The sequence below is a fragment of the Glycine soja genome, chromosome 19, assembly GCF_004193775.1.
Source record: "Glycine soja cultivar W05 chromosome 19, ASM419377v2, whole genome shotgun sequence".
In the NCBI taxonomy this organism is placed as follows: Eukaryota; Viridiplantae; Streptophyta; class Magnoliopsida; order Fabales; family Fabaceae; genus Glycine; species Glycine soja.
Genome location: NC_041020.1, coordinates 45,501,698 through 45,521,126, shown reverse-complemented (window position 1 = coordinate 45,521,126; position 19,429 = coordinate 45,501,698). Strand labels below are relative to the sequence as shown.

General features: G+C 31.2%; 4 protein-coding genes across 6 annotated transcripts; 3 read left to right on the top strand and 1 right to left on the bottom strand.

The window, feature by feature from the left end:
* The first annotated feature begins 3,049 nt into the window (after nucleotides 1–3,049).
* Nucleotides 3,050–3,517, top strand: LOC114398870. Its single transcript, XM_028360981.1, has one exon. The coding sequence runs from the start codon at nucleotides 3,050–3,052 to the stop codon at nucleotides 3,515–3,517; it is 468 nt and encodes a 155-aa protein (XP_028216782.1).
* Nucleotides 3,518–3,766: 249 nt separating this feature from the next.
* Nucleotides 3,767–6,290, bottom strand: LOC114398342 (HVA22-like protein j). Its single transcript, XM_028360529.1, has 7 exons — nucleotides 6,064–6,290; nucleotides 5,853–5,926; nucleotides 5,651–5,749; nucleotides 5,016–5,075; nucleotides 4,815–4,878; nucleotides 4,288–4,503; nucleotides 3,767–4,006 (listed from the first exon to the last, which is right to left on the bottom strand). Exons 2-7 carry the CDS (start codon nucleotides 5,882–5,884, stop codon nucleotides 3,890–3,892), a joined length of 588 nt encoding a protein of 195 aa, XP_028216330.1. The 5' UTR covers nucleotides 5,885–5,926; nucleotides 6,064–6,290; the 3' UTR covers nucleotides 3,767–3,889.
* A 4,986-nt stretch (nucleotides 6,291–11,276) lies between these two features.
* On the top strand, nucleotides 11,277–15,834 carry LOC114399760. Of its 3 annotated transcripts, XM_028361976.1 has the most exons (8): nucleotides 11,277–11,551; nucleotides 11,637–11,710; nucleotides 11,797–11,868; nucleotides 11,964–11,992; nucleotides 12,065–12,115; nucleotides 12,998–13,102; nucleotides 14,348–14,495; nucleotides 15,627–15,834. In XM_028361976.1, the coding sequence occupies exons 1-7, from the start codon at nucleotides 11,475–11,477 to the stop codon at nucleotides 14,492–14,494; spliced, it is 555 nt and encodes a 184-aa protein (XP_028217777.1). In that variant the 5' UTR covers nucleotides 11,277–11,474; the 3' UTR covers nucleotide 14,495; nucleotides 15,627–15,834. The 3 variants fall into 3 exon arrangements, with proteins under 3 accessions (XP_028217777.1, XP_028217778.1, XP_028217776.1); XM_028361975.1 differs by lacking the exon at nucleotides 15,627–15,834 and having other exon boundaries at nucleotides 11,278–11,551; nucleotides 14,348–14,657; XM_028361977.1 differs by lacking the exons at nucleotides 12,065–12,115; nucleotides 15,627–15,834 and having other exon boundaries at nucleotides 14,348–14,657.
* A 2,048-nt stretch (nucleotides 15,835–17,882) lies between these two features.
* Nucleotides 17,883–18,911, top strand: LOC114399691 (transcription repressor OFP6-like). The gene has a single exon (XM_028361902.1). It carries the CDS (start codon nucleotides 18,064–18,066, stop codon nucleotides 18,676–18,678), a length of 615 nt encoding a protein of 204 aa, XP_028217703.1. The 5' UTR covers nucleotides 17,883–18,063; the 3' UTR covers nucleotides 18,679–18,911.
* Nucleotides 18,912–19,429: the final 518 nt, after the last annotated feature.

The window sequence follows — 19,429 nt, the reverse complement described above, 5'->3', positions numbered from 1 at the left end:
CAACATCTTCCTTCCTAAGCTCTGTGTTCTCTGTACTCGTATCAAAATGTATATTATATAAGAAAATAAACATACAATTTCATTAAAAATGATATGTTTTGTTAACATGTCTTTAAAACCCCCAAAAGATATATCATATTTTTTATTTAAATTATTCTTATGTTATCATTTATCATTTAATTTATTCCAAAAAAATTATGTCATTGATATTATATGATACCAAGAAGGGTCGAAGACATGTTTGACTCCCACCGTCCCCTTCCTTAAAAAAGCAAGATAGGTCAAGGTTGAAAAGAGATTAATTTATATTTTTTAAACTAATTTTCATCATAGTTGAGTTTTATCAGATTTAGGTAAGCTTGCAAGTAATATGTCACATCTTTTTTTTTTATAATTTTAATTTATTTATATATTTTAAAATATTAGTTTTATATTTATAATTTAATTTTATATTTTACCTCTCAAAGAAAATGCTTTGACTCGGTTGCTATCGCTTACCATTGACAAAAATATTATTTAGTTTTAAAGCTAACATATATTTTTGTCTTTTATTAATATTCTAATATTTAGTTTTATTTTCTTTATAATTTAAGTTTTTGTTTGTGTTTTTGATTTTGTTAAAAAAATATGTTAAGTCTATTATCTCATATCCATTACTTATTGATATTTCACAATGAATTGAAAATTTATTTAGTATGAACTTATGAAGATAATATGTCAAAATAGAAAAACTAACCATCAGCATGTTAATACTTTTTAATTAAATGTCACATCTGAACAAAAAAAATGAAATAAAACAATAATTTCAATTTAGTTATAAAAATAACATAAAACAATATATAAAAATTATTACGTGATGATATATTTGTTTAAAAAAATTCTCAGGTCTTTTTAGTCGTGACCATGGGCTATGTGGGTAAAAGTCTTAGGAATTTTTTAAAGAGCTACTTCATGTAACTTATTTTTGATAAGTTACCTCAAATATCTTATGAAAAATAAATTAGTTTATAACCTACTTGAAATTTCATTATTATTTTATTTAAAATTTCATTCTACCATTTTATTGAATTTAAAAACCTTTTTATTTTTTTTCATTGCCTTAAAAAAATCTTTATATTTAAGTTTTTACATTCTTACACGCATAAGACACTAAATAACATATTTATTTTGTTTGTTATCATGCAACTTTGAAATTTTTTTTATTAGTTTCTTTAATGTCAAACTATTTATTTAATGATTTTTTGCATTGTTTACATGAGACGTGATTTTTCACGTCCAAATCAACGCTATTAGTTCTAGCTTTTAAAATTTTACTTCAGGAACGTGAGTTTTTTAATTTTACTGCAAACATGTATCGATCTAAACATGGGGTTAATATATATCCTTAATGGTTCACAGACATTGTCAATTATGGTATCTAAATTCATAATTGTAAAAGTAACACATTCTTTTTTTCTTTTAAAAGCGCAAAGCAGCACATTACTATACGATACATGCTCTTGTAAAACGTAACACGTTATTACCTTTTTATCTTTAACGTTGCTATCATGTGCTCATCTTAAATTGATAGGGAGAATATATTATCTATCATTTGCTCATCTGTAAATGATAGCGATAATATATTATATGTAACATAACTATGCGTTTAAAAATTGGTACTCTTTAAAGTTGGTTCTTGGTTTATTTATCCCTTTCAGAAAGTTTGGTAGACTGCTTGTGCATGTAATAATAATAGTTTATGAGCTCAAATTCAGCAATTTATTTTGTTGTTTTTTCTTTTTTCCAATTTTTTCCGATCCACCAACTATTTTTTAATTTTTTTTATCAAGGTAACCATCAACCTAGAGCTAAAAACTAAGTGCATATTTAGAAATACTTTTCAAATTCTTCAAAAATATGTTGAACTCAAAACATATACTTGAGCTGCTTCCATGGTCATATGTTCACCTCTTAACCAACAAATTGTCAAATAGCTTAATTCTTCAAAGTACTAAATTCATTTAATGTACTAATTCTTTCCAACAAATATTTTTTTCATAGCATGGATTTGTAATAGAATCCCGATCCCATAGTTAAGGAACAAAGTCACACTATGTTAGTCTACCATAATTAAATTATTATCTCATATTATTTTATTATTAGACCATATTATATTATTACAAAGATTAATGAATTAATAAAATTGTTTTTTAAGAGTTGTTTACTATTTATAAACCAGATCTACTAAAAAAAGCATATGAGGCATGAAGGTGAGACGAATAAATCACAAGGAAAAAAATTAACCGTTTGTTTTAATATTGAAGTAAATTACTATAATATTAGATAAAATAAATATTGAAAAAAGAAAAAAAATACATTAACAAGTGAAAAAACTAAACTTTCTAACGAGAAAACAAATTCAAAGCCTTTTGGTTTAAACACAAAATGCAAGACAATGGATTAAGTAGACTAGACAACATGGTACCAAATTCTCTTCTTTATCTTAGTTGAAAAATTGGACAGTAACTCATTCACCAACAAAAGCACGTGACATGAATGAATTAATATGGCACGTGTTTCATGCATTTAGTTTTGAGGGTAATTAAAATATTAATAACAATTTTGACTTTTGTGTCTTTATTAAAATATTTAATTAATTTACTCGATAAGTTGCTTAATTTTTTACAAGTGCCGTAAAAAAAAAAAAACTAACAACGATCATTCTTTAACGAAATACATGATAGATTGAGAATCTAAGAATAAGAAAAGAGGTGAGCCAAAGGCAATCGATCAGTAAGATTCATAAACACCCATGAGCTTGAGGTTGGATTGGTTCAAGTTGGTGAAGAAGAAAAGTGGATCTGAATTTGAGGAAAAAGATAAAGATAAACCAAAAGAAAAAAACATAAGCAATAATTGCAATAATGATGGACCGTTTCTAATTTGTTTTATTTTTAGCTTTTTTTGGTGCACATCGAATCGCGTGTTATTATTATTATTTTCTCTCTCACTTTCATTTGGTCCAAAGTTTTTCCACCGCGTGTTCCTCTCTACTAGTCCACCACACAGCATGGCAGAGACAGAGTCCACCACAACCCCCGCGCCGTCAGAGTCGCCGCCCCTCCGCCGCCACAACTCCATCGCTGCCCCATCGGTGCCCAAACTCTTCCTCCCCGCCACGCCGCCGCAGCGCACAACAAGCTTCGAACTTGTATCCCTTAAATCCCCCTTTTCCGCCTCCTACACTTCCCTCCGAGACGTGCTTCCTTCTCCCTACGCCGCCGTGAACTCCCCCACCGCCTCCGCGTACTCCGGCCAAGAGATTTCCATCCGCAACCGCCTCGTCAAGCAGGCCGCCTGGGCCTACCTTCAGCCCATGTCCGCCTCCCCCGGCGGCGCCTCCACACCCCACTTCCTCCGCCGCCTCTCCGCCACCTGCCTCGGCTTCTTCTACCACCACTTCATTCCCGTCGTTTCCCGGGTTTTCAGTCGAATGCTCCACGCTCTCAGGGTTCACGTGTGCAGATGCTACTCTTGACAACCGACAAATCATATTTATTCAATTATACTCCAATATTAATAATAATAATAATAATAATGACTGCAAGTCCTTTGCTTTGTGTTTGATTCAAGAATTAGGATATGCAATTATGCACATGCTTCTTTTTTGTATAGGATTTTTATGGCTCTGCGTTTGCCTCGCAATTGTTGTTGTGGCCTCAAACTCAAAGTATATACGAATGAATAAAAGAATTAATAATCGATTAAAGTGTTTCAAAAGAGAAGGGGGACAAAAGACAAAGCAATTCTTTTATATTACAAGCAGAATGAGGCTAATTATGGGGTTGACGTAAGTATGTACAAAAATGTTACAGTTTCTGTAGTGAGGATTCACTTTATTTAAAGCACCTCAGTCCCCTTTCTTGTTCTTGCGGCCTGGGAATTTGTTTTGGTTGTTCTCAAAGAGAGACTCTCGAAGCGAAGACAATGGTGGGGCACTTGGAGTTGGACCCAGCTTGTCTTTTTTCTGCAATGTAACACTATCTTTCAGTAACAGTTCTACTTGTAGAGATTTTATATGTGCACAGTTTAATTAATTTCTTAGGAGTGCTTAATTTTTGTTTCACATGTGCTACTATTTATTGGGGCTGAGTGATTAGATTTTAGAGAGTTCCATGTCACGCATTTTGGAAAATAAATCAGTGGCCTTTCCGTTGCAACTTAGTTTACTAACAATGATTAATAGTCAATTTGAGAATGGTTCTGACTTCTGAAGTTATGATGTTACTATTGAAAAGGGAAATTCACCTCAGAGTAAGATTTGCTGGAGAATTTTTTAGACTGTGCAGCCAAATAGTCGAGAATCTGGAAAGTTGTAGCTTGCCCCAACTCTGTGCAGTTTTTCCAGTAAAAAATGGCCAAATCCCATGCCCTAGCCCGCCACTCTCGGAACTTTTTCTCAATGTCATTTTCATGGCTTGATACATAAGGCCGCAGCACAGTATTGTAAACATATCCCGTCCCCTGCATTAAGCAAACATTTATATCATCCAATTCATGTGTTTCAGCTTTGTTGGAGAACAAGTTTCAAGTTAGGAAGTTAGAAACAAATAAAATGAAATTTTGAACATAAAGCTCGCTCAAACTAAATTCTTGTAACTCTTCCGCACTCAAGCAAATTCTAATGAACTTTCCACACACCCTTGAAGCAAGATTTTATTTTTTTGGTACAGGGGAAAAGAACCTTCCTTAGTTAACAAAAAAGAAATCAAAAGTAACAAAATAAAGTGTTAAAATGAGCCCAAGAGGCATCCTCGTCGCTATTATATTCTTACCTTAGTTTTGGGATACCACAGGTAGATAAAGAGTGCAAGCTTCAACTCTCCGTATAAGGGAAACCTACATCAACGTTACACTTACACGTCAATTTATTGCACGAATCAAAATCAATTACACATTTACACACCCATACATATCTAAATAAAAAAAAAAAAAATCAATATTCAAACGGTTAAAATGCCAAGTCAGGCACTCACCACCATCCAATAATTACATCTGTAAAATTCTCCAGTACTGTGAAAAGTGCTACAATGACCCTGCAAATTGACGATACACAAATACATGAATAAGAGGCACTACGGCTTAATCCAACAATGATATATAATAATTTAACATAAATTTTGACAAGGTATCGCTCGAAAATATTTCTCCCCCCAACTTTCCTATGAATTTTGCAAGCTCAACATAAATCAGCAGCAATATATCATTCTCATTCTGTAAGAAAAATGACACTCATCATTAAACTTCTGATAGGATGATTACATATATCATTCTCATACTGTCTATTCAACTGGTAAATGGGCTTAAAATATTAGTCATGTTCATAAAGTTGCACATGGTTCTCTGTTTGCTCCACCTTTCAAGGTATGACCTCCCTTTGTATATTCCTAAAGAAGATCCCTTCCTAGGCAAAAACTCAAGCACTTATTTTTTTTTTTAATTCTTAATTGTTGGTAAGATCTATGCTCATATCTTCTCCATCATCTCAAATCTTCAAAATTAAAATGCAATCATTATAACTGAAAAAATTATAACAAACATACAAGCAATCAAAAGCCGAATAAAACATTTCAGAACTAAATTATTGCCAAAGAAAAGTGGATTCTCGTACCAGTATTGACACCAGAATCGAAGTTCCCCATTGTCACCCCTGTTTTTCTCCACAGTTTTGTAGCATTCAAATCCAGGATACGCGTACCCCAGAATCAGTCTGAAATCCAAGATGATATAAGAACGTTGAACAGCACAACAATCTCGAACATGAAGAGAAGAATCATAAATTGGAAGAAGAAGAAGAAAAGGTTTACACTTACATAAGACATCGAATGATGAAATCTCCCAACATTTCCGATCCCTACTGAATCAACAAACAACCACCGCGGAAACTCTGAAACAAAAGCATAAAAAATTCTGAACCGTTAAAGCTTTGTTTGGAACTTAGGGCAGTTGCAGTTGCGTGACACAATGTCTTTCTCCCTCCTTAAGAAAACAGAAAAACACGGGAAACATTCGCTCAGCAGTTACCTGTCGTTTTACGGGAATCCAATAAACCTGCGCCTGGGTTCTGAGTACCACGTTTGACAGAGTCAGAGACACCCGAAGTTGATAACAGGGAATTGGGGTACTCGTAACCGCAAAAGGAAAATTAACAAGTTAGAGACTTATAAAAGTTTGGTCAATAAATGGGGTTTAGTTTAATCCTCTAGAAGACTAGAAGAATGACCCTTTTTGTCTATGAAAAACTGAAAGGTGAATAAGCCTTGCGAATGTATATATAGGAAAGGAACGACCTATTGCAGAAATTTAATTCAAAAATAAAAATAATCAGAGGAGAAAGAATGATTAAACGGGATTTCTTGTCACATACGCCACTCACGAGGATTCTTCTGAAAGTAAAACGATTCACCGTTTGACAGTTAAGGCAACCACCGATTAAGGCCATTTACGTCATTCTGGATACATCATAAAATCAATTTAATTTTCATGCAATTAAAAATTGTTTTAATATAACTTTCATATAAAAGTCAACAAATTTACTAGTGTACCATTGTTTCCTTAGTTGATTAGGTCAATCAAGACTAAAATGATTAGTGTACCAAAAAGCTGAATAATATTTTTCGGAGACAGAAGTAAAGAAAAATAGGAATTAGATAGAATAGTTAATGTTTAGTTGTAGATAATCTAATGAGTAATGACCATGAATGATGGTTGTTGATCCAACTACATGATACATTCAATAACAAAACCGTTCACTGGTTCTTATCAGTATCACCGTTGTTGCAATTAGCCAATTAGGACTCTTCGAAATAGTGAGATGCAACAAACGAAGCGGACAGATTCTGAGTTATTACATGATCCAAATTAATTTTCATCGATGGTTTAGCCTATTCCGGGTTAATAATTAAAATGAGGAAAAAATATGATAAATATCAGAGTTCAATTAGTGATTTGACCAGTTGAAGGATATCAGAGTTCAATTAGTGATTTGACCAGTTGAAGGAGTTAAGTTCCTCCGAATTTCTCATGAATATATATATATATATATATATATATATATATATATATATATATATATATATGATAGGGGCATGTGTACACTTCCAGCACAAGCGAGGAAAAGGTTTTCATTTATGATTAATTTATTACTTTCATTACATATGTTCATTTATGAATTCAGAAGATTTTCGGTCACTTCTGTTAAGATTTTGATCATTATAACTATAAAATAAAAGATCTATGGGCTAATACTCTATTAATGAAACAAATAGGTTGATAAAATTATTATATAGTTTTTTTTATGGAAAATACTCTATTTTATGCAAAAAAATAAATAAATAAAAACTCGTTTGTCAAAAACAATAATTTGTCTCCATAGGTAGGCGGACATTGAAAGTTTACCAAATATTGCTTGAGCTGTGTAGTGGTCAGAGAGACAAACAGCAGACCCTTCTCTTGACATTTGTCAACAGAACACAAACATTTAGTTCTAGTTCAAGAGAAAAGGTGTTCAGGGTGTCCTACCAATTTATGTCATTTATCCTAGTAATTTTTTTTATTAGAGGTTAGGGATCCTTAACAGTTTATCTCTATTTTATTATTCCCTTCTTTTTCTGGCCTCCTCCCGAATAAATTACTGGATATGACGACGGAATTTCTCATAGAAAAATGTTGAATGTACACGTAAATTTAGCCTGGATACATCAGTACAGAGAAAAAAAATACTGAAAGATGTAGATAAAACTAATTCAGAGAGTAAATAACCAATTCAGTCTCTAAATTTATATCTCACTTTCATTTTAGTCTTTAAAACTAAAAATAAACTTAAATAAATTTTAAAATTTCTTAAAATTTTATTTAAGTCCCTAAAATTAACCACATTTTCTCATTTTAGTCCCATTTTATTCAAGTCTCTAAATTTTTTATTATTATTATCACTTAAATGTTTGGACTAGTGATTAAAATGAGAAAAAAAATGTTAATTTTAACAAGTTATTTGAGTATTTTTTTTTAATTCCAAAGACTAAAATAATATATAATACAGGAACTAAATTAATCATTCACTCGTGTGTGAGTATAATTGTTATTTCTCTTCAGTCCCAGTCTATTAAAAGAAAAAGAAAAAAAAATAAAGAAGGGGAGGGGGTTCTTTCACCTTATTCGTCGAACTCGATAGGTGAAAAGTCATTGCTTATATCATATAATGGATAATTATACAAGTGATAAATAATAAAATTTATGTTTTTAAATAAATCAATTAAGATTAATCAACAATAATCGTCTCTGTCTGTAAATTTGAGTTTTATACAAAATAATACTCATGGATGTATATAAATATGCGACGTAAGCAAATACGATGCCCAGCTTGTTTGGTCAATTTAGCCAACTAACAACGTTATTTAAAAATGCTTTTAAATTTGATGCATTTATTTCAATTTCGTAAAGTATTTTAGAAATAGAGTGGGTGCAAAGTGAATTTTAGGAATGTTTGATTTAAAGAAAAAAAATAGGAAAGAGATAAGTAAGAAAAATGAAAAAAAAATAATAAAAAATGATTTTTTTAATACTATCAATCATCAAACTTCAAAATTAATTGTCTTCGCTATCAGAAATGGCTAATAATAATTATTGTGGAGAAAACATAATCAATTATAGTAGGAGGGAATCATGTTATTATTAAAAATCTAGCAAGTTAAGCCACAAAATAAAATAACATGACACTTTAAATCTTCTTTCTCTCTTTATTTTCAAGATGGTACCAAATAAGTAAGATTTCGTATCTCCCCTTTATTTCTCCTTTTTCTCTCCTCTCCTTCCTGCATTTCTCTATATCAAACATGTAAAATTATTTTGCATTAACACGTTGACCGTATATCAATGCTATTTTAAAAAAAATATAAGAAAACTTGTCAATGTCCCACAATAAAACTTGTTAATAAAAAGGGATTCTTTTCCTCATACTTTTTTTTTTTATATATAAAAACATGGCAATGTTAAAGAAGAAACCTGATCGTCACAGAAAGAGACTAATATTATAAATTAAGGATGGAATAAAATTAGAAAATCTGATAGTTACAAAAGAAAACTAACCTAGTCAATGTCCTTAACAAGACCATAATTAATGTTTATATTTTTTACTCATTCAGCCTCAACAGTATATGTTTACTAAGATACTGTATTAAATCATTATTCTTTTTTTTATATATATAAAATATCGATTGATATATATATATATATATATATATATATATATATATATATATATATATATATACGTACATTTATTTTTCATTACAAGAGATATTTAATTGGGTGAAAGCAAAGAAATTAATACTTAAATTTAAAAACAAAATATAATAGCGCAAAACAAATGACTGAAATTTATTGAAGTCGCATTTAAAACCAAATATAATTTACTAATTAAGCTTTTATTAATAGCGTTTTTCTAGTAATAACGTATAAGTCTTGCACCCACCCAGCTTGCAAAAAATAAAATTATGAATTACCAATCTGACCAAGGTGATCTAATTATATGGATAACGTAAAAATTTAGTTGACATTGGCTTTGGATTGCACTCATCCATTTGACTCGATCCTTGTGTTTCCGTAATGCGACGCTTACACGAAATAATAATCAAACTATTTCAAAGTGGAAAGCAAGTCTGATCGAAGATTTTTTTATACAGCGTGGAATCGGTCGGAAATATTGCCGATGTCATTAGCGAAAGTGAGGGAAAAGGACGATATATGTTTTCTTTTTTCCAAGTAACTGCAACGAAGGTAGTGAGCCTTCATAATGTCCAAAATTAAATGTCAGCCAGATAATTAATGGTCTATGTTATTGATTCAAAATTCTTGGACGAAAGTTCCTAGCATAGGTGAAAATTAGTTATTTATGCTAATGTTAGCAATGAAACAGGGTTTAACGTGAATATATATGGTCAACTAGACCATTCTTTATGGCCAATAAATTAGTCTTGGCTTTCAAGTTTTAAAATGAATAAGAAACCAGAGACTTTCAGGGGAAGTAAGAGTCTAAATATAGGATATCTGTATTTTACATGAGATCTGTATTTGGTTATGCTGCCAGTAAAGATTGCGGCAAGATTTTGCTATAATAATTTTTGTTAACCCCGGCCTCTACTTTTTATTTGTTTGTTTTTAATTTTGCAATATTTTCAAACTTTTTGGTTAAGTATGTTCATTTTTTTTTAATCAGCAGGTCAGGTATGTTCTTATGCATTGAAAGAAGGATTGGTCTGCATCTGAAAAAAAAGAAGAAAGAAGGATTGATCGAAACCTAGATTCATACAACTATTGTAACACAAGTACAATTTTTTTGTAACACAACTACTATTGTAACATATTTACAAATTACAAACTTAAATTCAATTCTCTCCAACTGCTACGCCGTCTATTATATTATTATAGTATAGTCACTATGAAAAGAGTAAACCCTCAAATTGATTTTTTTTCAATTACATAAATGGAAACATTAATTATTTGAAACTTTTAATTACTAAATTAGTCTTTTAATATATCTAAAATGTCACTATTATTATTTTTCAACTATTTTATCTCCAAATCAGTTCATAAAAAAAATATAATTATGTTTGTCATTATACAAAAATAAATGGTAATGCAAAATAATTAATTGAATAATATTAAAGAGTAAATTTGACGATAAATTAAAATCTTAGGACTAATTTAATGATATATATATATATATATATATATATTTATCATAGTTACATGAAAATAAGATATCCTCCGTTGGAAATGGCGGCATCTCACAGAGATTAACTATGATAAAAATATCATTAAGAAAATTTAATGATATTGTTTAAAAAAATAGTAATTTTTTATATATTGTTAACTAAAAAGAGTTTGTTTGGTGTATAGAAATATTTTTATTTTCATAAATAGTTATAAAAATGTTATCATATTTATTATATTTTTATTCAAATTCTTTGTAAGAGAAAATAAAATCAGAAAAATGTTACTTGTCTTTCCAGAGCAAAGATGGCGAATTATTAAAGGACGAATGCAATTACACGTGTAACTAATTCGATAGGTGTTGAGGAATATTCTGTAATTAATGAATGCAGCGAGTCTGCACTCCAAGGGTGCGTGAACCACAAATACACCCCCTTGGACTTGTGCGTCAACCACGTTGCAGCGGAAGGAGGTGAGGTCCTAAGTAAACAGGTATATAAGTTACACTCCAAAGATTCAGGTAGTCGATGTGGGACTTGAGTATTTTCCCAATATACATTTCTTCTACATTTTCATTAAGATATGCAAGCTCCATTTTCCCTAAGTTCCCATCGATAACACTTCAAACTTATTAGGATTTCCTAATTTAATACATTTTTATAAACAATTACATTCGTAATATTTGGTCTTCCAGGATAAGGTTTAGTGCCAAGTGTTAGAATATGAACATGGGTGTGGACAGTAATTTGCATGCCAAACCCAGAAGGCGTGCTAATTTTCGATCATGCAATGTCTCAAGGTATGTAATGCAATCTATACATATTTATTTCGAACATGAGTATTTTTTTTTTTTGTTTCATCATTTATGTGTCATTTTTGTTTAGTTACACTTCTGAAGTTTTGGAGATTCAATCTGATGCTCCCACTCTTCATGTTCTGTTTTTTCCTGGAAACCCAGGTGTGGCCTCGATTGTGTGTTTGCGTGCTTATGTTTCCATGTTACATTTGTTTAGTTGTGGCTTTTGGTACTTTTGGTTGCTGCAGGTGTAATTTTATTCTACAAAGACTTTTTGGAATTTCTCTATGAGTTGCTGGAGGGAACTGCTTCTGTTACAGGTAAGTAATGGCAGCTATTTCTTTCGAGTTACTTATAATATGGATATTTGATTATCAGTTATGCTTACTAGTCATGTTTCTCTGTGGCCTAACAGCTATTGGCCATGTTTCTCACTCAAGAAAGGTATGTGCATTTTGTTTTGTTTGATTTGTCTGGGTGGCATTAGAATGTCTCTCACACAGTTTTGTTTTCTAGAACTTGGAACATGGATGCATGTTTTCTTTACAAGAACAAATCAATTACAAGGTAATGTAATGTTTACTGTTTTGATCTTAACAGAAAATTTGCTGGTTTTAGGGTAAGAGAGGCTGATGAGTGGTTTATTTTGATATCCATTTATAGGTTTGTTATACTTGGTGTGCTGTATAGTGGGAAGCCCTCCCCTACCCCTTTGATTCCTACTACAAAAAATTCAGTTAATTAAGGAATCAGAATAACTTTAAAGTATTTCATTCTTTTTGGATCTCCTGTGAAAAATTATAGATTTATCTAATGTGTTGCTGAAAGGTGTGAAAAGTGTGAAAAATTATAGATTCATTTGTGAAATTTAAAAACAGAATAGGAAATGAAAACAAGTCCACACTCTCAATCTTGAGGGTTTAAATACAATTTTTTTAATTCCCCTACCCCCAGTACTCTGGAAAATGATTTTACCACTTCAACATGGGACTTCTTGTATTGGCGTGGCAGTATATGACATGTCACTGAAAAGAGTACAAGGATAAAACAATCTCATGATAAAAAAGTTGAAATTGAGAATTTTAAAAAGAACAAGTAAATTGACTGGGATAGAGGGCATGTTTCATCAGGGTATCAAAAGGTAAAATATCCAAAATTTCTCAATATTGAAATTCAGTGATATGCTCTAACTTCATCACTGAATTTTCTAAGTAGGTTCTCAATACTTATAGCTCCTTGGTCTGGCTGATACCTAACCTGTACATTCAGCTGTCCTCTGTCCTCAAGAGGGACGAGATTCACTTTCAATTTTTTTTGTAGATTTCATGTTTGATTTTAGCTATATTACAGGGATGGGGGGCCTATGGGGTTTCTAATCAACCTTCTTGTATACTAAGATATATCATACAATGTTGAACTGCAACGTTAATCATGTGTTTCCCCTGCTAGTTTTCAGAGGCACCAGATTGGACATTTATGAGAGAAAGGGAGGCTCAAAAGGCATTTTTATTTGGTGTTGACGATCACTGGGGACCACTTCATTTGCTTGAAGAGGTATCTTTTTATTTATTTTAATTACTGTTATTATTATCTGGAAAGCTTTTGCATCATCTGAAGGTATGAAGTAAGATTTGTACCTCAAGCATCTATGTCTGGGTGTGCCTCCACCAGAGAGAATTTGTAGGATAATTATATGCTTAAGATTCTATCCTAGTCTACATGATCATTTATGACCCCAAAATGGTGCAATAGATGTTCGAAGTTTATTAACAAAGTTGAATTCCCTCCTTTTATCATTAATGAAAGATTTTGTATCAAAATTTGCAGCAATTTTTCTCTATAAATTAAAAATAAAACAACCAAGAAGAACCTTATCTTTGTTTATTTTTTATAATTTTTATAGCTGAAAATTATTTACTTTAAAGAAATTAAATATTGTTGTAAGTTTGGCCAAGCCATTAAACTGAAGGTTTGGATTTGTGTTTGAATCTCAGCATGAACTACAATATGTGATTACCTTGATACCTTCTTCCTCTTTCTCTATCCCCCAGTTTATGTTGGGGACCTTCTACTCTAAATAAAGCAAAAAGTTTATTAAATTTGCTCTAGTTTTAGTTTAATAAGAAGAAAACAAAAGTATATCAAAATCAAACCGTAGGAGAAAATTTACAATGCCTTGATTATAAAGATATGATAGTTAATTTAACCGTCAGTGGTCCTTTTTTCCTCTTTCTGATAATAAATTTACTTCATTTTCATGATTTATGTTTTAGACAGCAGGTATTGTGATAAACTGAGCAAAATAAAATAGATTATGATGTGTCCTATCAATACCTTGGCTTTTAAGATATACCTGAAGCTCATTCTTATTCTCTCATTCTCTTTGGCATTTCAAAGTAATGGACTATCTGTAGCTTAAAAAAGAAAAATGAAAACCACGGACAGCTGAAAGAAACTAAAATCCAACAGCCAGCTGCCCACAGAAAGTGGACTGCGTTGGCTATTAATCAAGTAATTTTTGTGGTGATAAATTCCTAATGCTGGTTTTAGCATGCAGCTTATGTATGTGTGCTATCCTAAATGGACTTGAAATACCACAAATTCTTTATACCGTTTTTAACATTAAATTACAGGAAAAGAGCTAGGTAAATGTTTTTATAATAAAGATTGATTGAAATTTTGAAATACTAGTTAGCCACAATCAAGATGTTTTTGTTTCTTTAAGTTTCCCCAGGAATTTCTCTTTGTTCTTTTCTTCCTCATTATTTTGGCTGAAGTAATGGTTTCTTTTGGTTACAGATTTCAAAGCAGGTTCCTGGTATGGCCATATCTATTGAAAGAGAAAACCACACCCATGGTTTCTGTTGTACTGAGGCTGGCTCGTTATGGGTGGCTCAGCATGTGGTAAACTTGATCAAGAATCCGATGGCTTGTTCAAACCAATAAGGTTGACTCTTTTGCTATTGGCTTGTGTTATGTGAGTTTTCTAAGTTAATGTATAAATCGCAGAAAGGATTGAACCACTAATAAATTTGAAACAATGATAGCTGAGAAAAATCTTAGTTTCATTTATTTACCAATGCATCTAGTGCACTTAACAGTTTTAACATCACCATTAACTGTATTCTATGACTTAGTTAGTTAGCACCCATCTTCCAGTAGTACAAAGTAAACAATCGCCAACTGCATTCCATGACTTTACCACCCATCTCCCAGTTATAAAAAGTAAAAACAATTGCCAACTTCATTTCTTTGAACCTCCCCACTCTTTTTCGAGAAACTTAGTACACGTTTGTCAGGAACTCATCGTTGATGGATAGATGGATAGTGGATGAAGTGAAGTGAAATAGAATGTAAAAACATTTGTTGTTGTATGGGTTGTTTAAAATAAGTTAGATGAAATCAGTTTCATTCTATACTCATTTTCTTATTTTCTAGTAATTTGAGGGTGTGGAATAGACTCACTTTACTTGGTACCCAAAAAATACAATTTCATGACAAATTTATCTTTAAATATTATAATTTAATAATACAATAATTTCACAAATTTATTAGTAGAATGAAATTGTTGTATTTCTTATACATCTAAAGATTAAATAAAAAATTTTATTCATTCTTTCATAAACCAATTATCACTTATTTACACGTTTAGAGATACTTATTTACCCTTTTATTTGGAATCATTTTCGTTTCGAATATATGTTTAGTTTATCATTTTGACACCGATAAACCAACCTAGTAAAAGTATGAATTATAATAATGATGAAGGCAATATCATCGTCATCAATGACAAAGGTAAAATGGGTGATGAGATTTCAATATCTTCGTCAGAAACGTTAATCTAAATAAGCTTGTAACTGCCCCCCTGAATACCGATAGTTTTTAAAAAATTTCTTAATATTACCAGAGGATTAGATTTCAATATCTTCTTCTTGCATGCTATTGACTATATTCGCGTTTACATTCCAAGTAACTAGTATTAAATTCATTGTCAGTTGTTTACAATGAGTGTAATTTACGTTGCCATCGTTAATTGATCAATAAAATTCCAAAAACTTTAACCTTTGAGAAATAGCAGGTGCTAACTTTCTCCTCGGCTTTTCTGGTTTGAAACAAACATCCAATCGCAGCACGTTGGGTACACCATTGGCTTTTCTTTCGACTTTTGCTAGTAGTACAAGAGATGGCTGCTGGCTGGCTGCCAACTCAAAAATTGAAATCGGTACATATTGAAAACCTTGTTTACTAAATTACTAGTTACTACCAATAAAAGAACACCAACTTGATCATAACATAATAATTATTTTCATTCCTTAATTTTTTTTCTATATAGAATTTAGAAAATGATACAAAGGGTATAATTTTTTTGTTGATGCGCATGAAATAAGTGATAAAAATTACCTTCACTGATGAATTACAATTTGTTTAAATTATTTTTTATAAATGGGAAGTAATAGACATGATTTTGCGAGTTAATCTAGATTCACAGACAACCCAACTACAATATTTTTTCTTTCTTAGAATATAGTCACACGCTATAATATGGAGACTCTTCTCAAATCTCAACGGTCCTGCTTTATATACGTGAATCTTGAGATCAAATTCAAGACCAAATGCTAAAGAAATCTGAATTTAGTTCATTCGGGACTAATACATATGAGTAATCAATAATTCAACTACATCTTGAAAATTGTAAATCAAACAAAAAGAAAATTAAATTGTAAGAGGACATTGTCTAAATTGTCTTCCAAGCGATAATACATACTCAGCCGATTCAAAAAATTGTCGAAGGTTTAGGCAACGGTATTCAAAACTTGTGCCATTTCACTAACTCGATTTGACAAATTAATTTTAACGACTTTAGGTTTTGGAGAATAAACCAACATAATTTTTAAGACAAGAGTAAGTTTAATTTACTTCGAGTTATCACAACCTAACTTGATGCCTCATATTTTTTTAAAAGGTTATAATTTATTTTGATAATTATGCATTAACAATAAGATTTCTTGATATAATCAATAACATTCAATGTAACATCATAATATATTTTATATTCATATTATTATTTTGAAGTATATAATGTAAGTTATATCTTAATTTTAATTTTATACTTCCATAATTTTATAATTTAACTATATATAATGTTAAAAATTATATAATATGTTTAAAAATTTAGGTTAACCTAACCCTATGTTTAGAGATGTCAAAACAAATTTGACCCAACAAGTCATCCTATATAACATGTCCAAATGAATTAGATTGGATTGAGAAATTCAATCCACAAATCCAATGAGTCAAATGATGGGTTCAACTAACCCTTAGGTTCTTTGTTTATATATATATATATAAAGTTCACTCTTTAAAGTGAATGAGATTGAGTAATACATTATCACACTAGTTATTTCATTTAAGTCCTAGATACTTTCAGTTGTTTCATTTAAGTTCATAAACTCAACCATTTACATTTATTTTGGTTACTAAACATACTAATATTATAATTTAAATCACACATTTTTTTCAAAAACAATTGTATACCAATGTGATTGACATATTGAATTTTGATAGTCTAATTTAAAATTTCTTTAGTTTTAGAAATTAAAGTGATAACATTATATACTTTTAAAGAGTAAAATAGTAGGTTACTCTAAACATAAATAATATAAAATATGTTTTAAAAAAATACTATCTGAATAATATATTTTTTCCCCTCTCGTCTATCAATTTGGAATACATTTAAATAATAATCTAAAAAATATTAAACTTTTTTGTCCTTATAAATAAAAAATATAAAAAATTATAATAATTTACATATTTTATTCAAATAACGAGTTTGATTCTTTTGTTAAAAAATATCAAAGACATCTTTCTATGCATACAAAAATAAAAAATAAAAAAATTTACTCCGTATATTCTTGATCCCCTGTCATGTACTACTTGTCGTTCCAAATCTCTTATTTAATGCATAGTTAAGCAAGCAAGCACGCACTTTGTCTTTTAATCCATCCCCATCTACACTTCACTACTAGACAAACGAGCAACTTGAATATCCAATAACCAAAACCTCAAATTGCTCTGATTCTTCCCAATCTTCTAGATATCTCGTCTCACATATTTTTATCCCAAACCAAATCTGCGGTCCAGATCACTCTCTAGTCAAATTAGTTCATCATCACAAACTAGACCCATTAAGCACATGTAGGGACCTCTTAACTCTAAGTCACATGCAAACCCAATTAATAAGACCGAGCATGATATATAAGTATCACTTTTTAAGCACTTAATCAAATACTCATATTTTTTTTATTATTATTATATCACATCATAATATCTATAATATATTTTATTCTCGTTTATCTATTACTATGTGTATAATGACTCATTGGATGTTGGATGCCCATCCATACTTTTCCAATAAGACCCTCCTCCTCACATTCCTAGCTTTTAGCAAGCCATCCCCATAAATAAAAAAGCCGCACTAAGCTCATTGTTCGATCTGTTCCCTTTCTTTCTTTTTCATGTTAGCAAGTACTCACGGAAACACAGACACCACAGCAATGTCTGGCTCCAGAAAGAAGCTTCTTCTGAACACCGTGTCCGTGAAACTAGGCTGCGGCACCTGCAGAAGACCAAACCTGTGTCGCATATTCCACCCGAAGCCAAAACCCAAGAATCTTAACAACACTTACCGAAAGCACAAACATTCTTCTTCTTCTTCTTCCTTTTTTTCAGGCCAATGGGGTGGTGAGGACAAGTGTGACAGCACCAGCACCACCCCCACCCCCACCCCCACCAACACCACATTCTCACCCTACGTTGATTCCTCGCACTTTTCTGACTCAGATTCGTACGTGAAGGCCGTGGGGGGTTTAGGCAGAGCTGGGAAAGAAGGTGTGGCTGTGGAGAAAGACTCTGATGACCCTTATCTTGATTTCAGACATTCCATGCTGCAAATGATATTGGAGAATGAGATATACTCCAAGCAAGATCTCAGAGAGCTTCTCAACTGCTTTCTTCAGCTGAATTCACCGCACCACCATGGTGTCATAGTCAGAGCTTTCACTGAGATCTGGAATGCTGTTTTCTCTGTGAGGTCCAGTTCACACATCAACCGTAAGCCACGTGAGTTCTAAGTAATGCACGTGATCGTAGGTTGTTAAGTTAAGATTAACACGTTGTATATGTAGTAGCTGCACTGAGTGCTACTATGTTCTAGGGTAAATATCTAGTCCAACTTATTAGGCACAAACTTTTTTGAGCTATGCTAATTAGGTTGCTAACGTTGTACTAGTATTGTATTACTGTATTAGTAAATAGTAATACAACATTTTCATCAACCAAATGTAAAAAGGGAACTATTCTTATCTGTTAAGAGTAGCATTACTATTTCACGTGCAAAATTATTGTGACAAATGTTAAATAGTATTTTTATGGCGTTGATTAAAGAATTAAAAGAAAAATAAATATTTCTTTTACTTTTATGATCTTTATCATAAATATTTTTTTTATTTCTTAACTAATATCTTAAAGATATTAGTTAATAAGATGTTATTATTATTAATCAAATTGCACCCGAGTTGAATTGATTTTCCTTCTTTTTCACCACAAGACAAGGATGGACTGAATTTCCCTAGAAAATGACTAGTCATAAAGAAATAATTGCTGCGTTAATTTCCATTGTGATGGGTGATGGACCATGTTATGTTGTACTAGTAAAATATAGAAGACCAAAATGCACTGAGTATGGTCCCTAGATTTGGTTTTTGGTTTGAGTAATTTGGTCAAAATAGTTCCCAAGTTTTGAGAGAGTGGTACTCACACTATGGCGATGGTGATGGAAAAAAAGAGACATTAGGTTTTGAATTATAATAATAATAGTGGTCT

What these genes read in the sequence shown, in the direction of transcription:
- LOC114398342 (XM_028360529.1), bottom strand. Translation starts at nt 5,884, where the DNA reads ATGTTGGGAGATTTCATCATTCGATGTCTTAT. An exon ending in TTCATCATTCGATGTCTTAT is followed by an intron (nt 5,750 to 5,852) that starts GTAAGTGTAAAC and finishes CTTGGATTTCAG; the next exon opens with ACTGATTCTGGGGTACGCGT. An exon ending in CGATTCTGGTGTCAATACTG is followed by an intron (nt 5,076 to 5,650) that starts GTACGAGAATCC and finishes GTCAATTTGCAG; the next exon opens with GGTCATTGTAGCACTTTTCA.
- LOC114398870 (XM_028360981.1), top strand. Translation starts at nt 3,050, where the DNA reads ATGGCAGAGACAGAGTCCACCACAACCCCCGCGCCGTCAGAGTCGCCG.
- LOC114399760 (XM_028361976.1), top strand. Translation starts at nt 11,475, where the DNA reads ATGAACATGGGTGTGGACAGTAATTTGCATGCCAAACCCAGAAGGCGT. An exon ending in ATGTTTCTCACTCAAGAAAG is followed by an intron (nt 11,993 to 12,064) that starts GTATGTGCATTT and finishes TTTGTTTTCTAG; the next exon opens with AACTTGGAACATGGATGCAT. An exon ending in CACTTCATTTGCTTGAAGAG is followed by an intron (nt 13,103 to 14,347) that starts GTATCTTTTTAT and finishes TTTTGGTTACAG; the next exon opens with ATTTCAAAGCAGGTTCCTGG.
- LOC114399691 (XM_028361902.1), top strand. Translation starts at nt 18,064, where the DNA reads ATGTTAGCAAGTACTCACGGAAACACAGACACCACAGCAATGTCTGGC.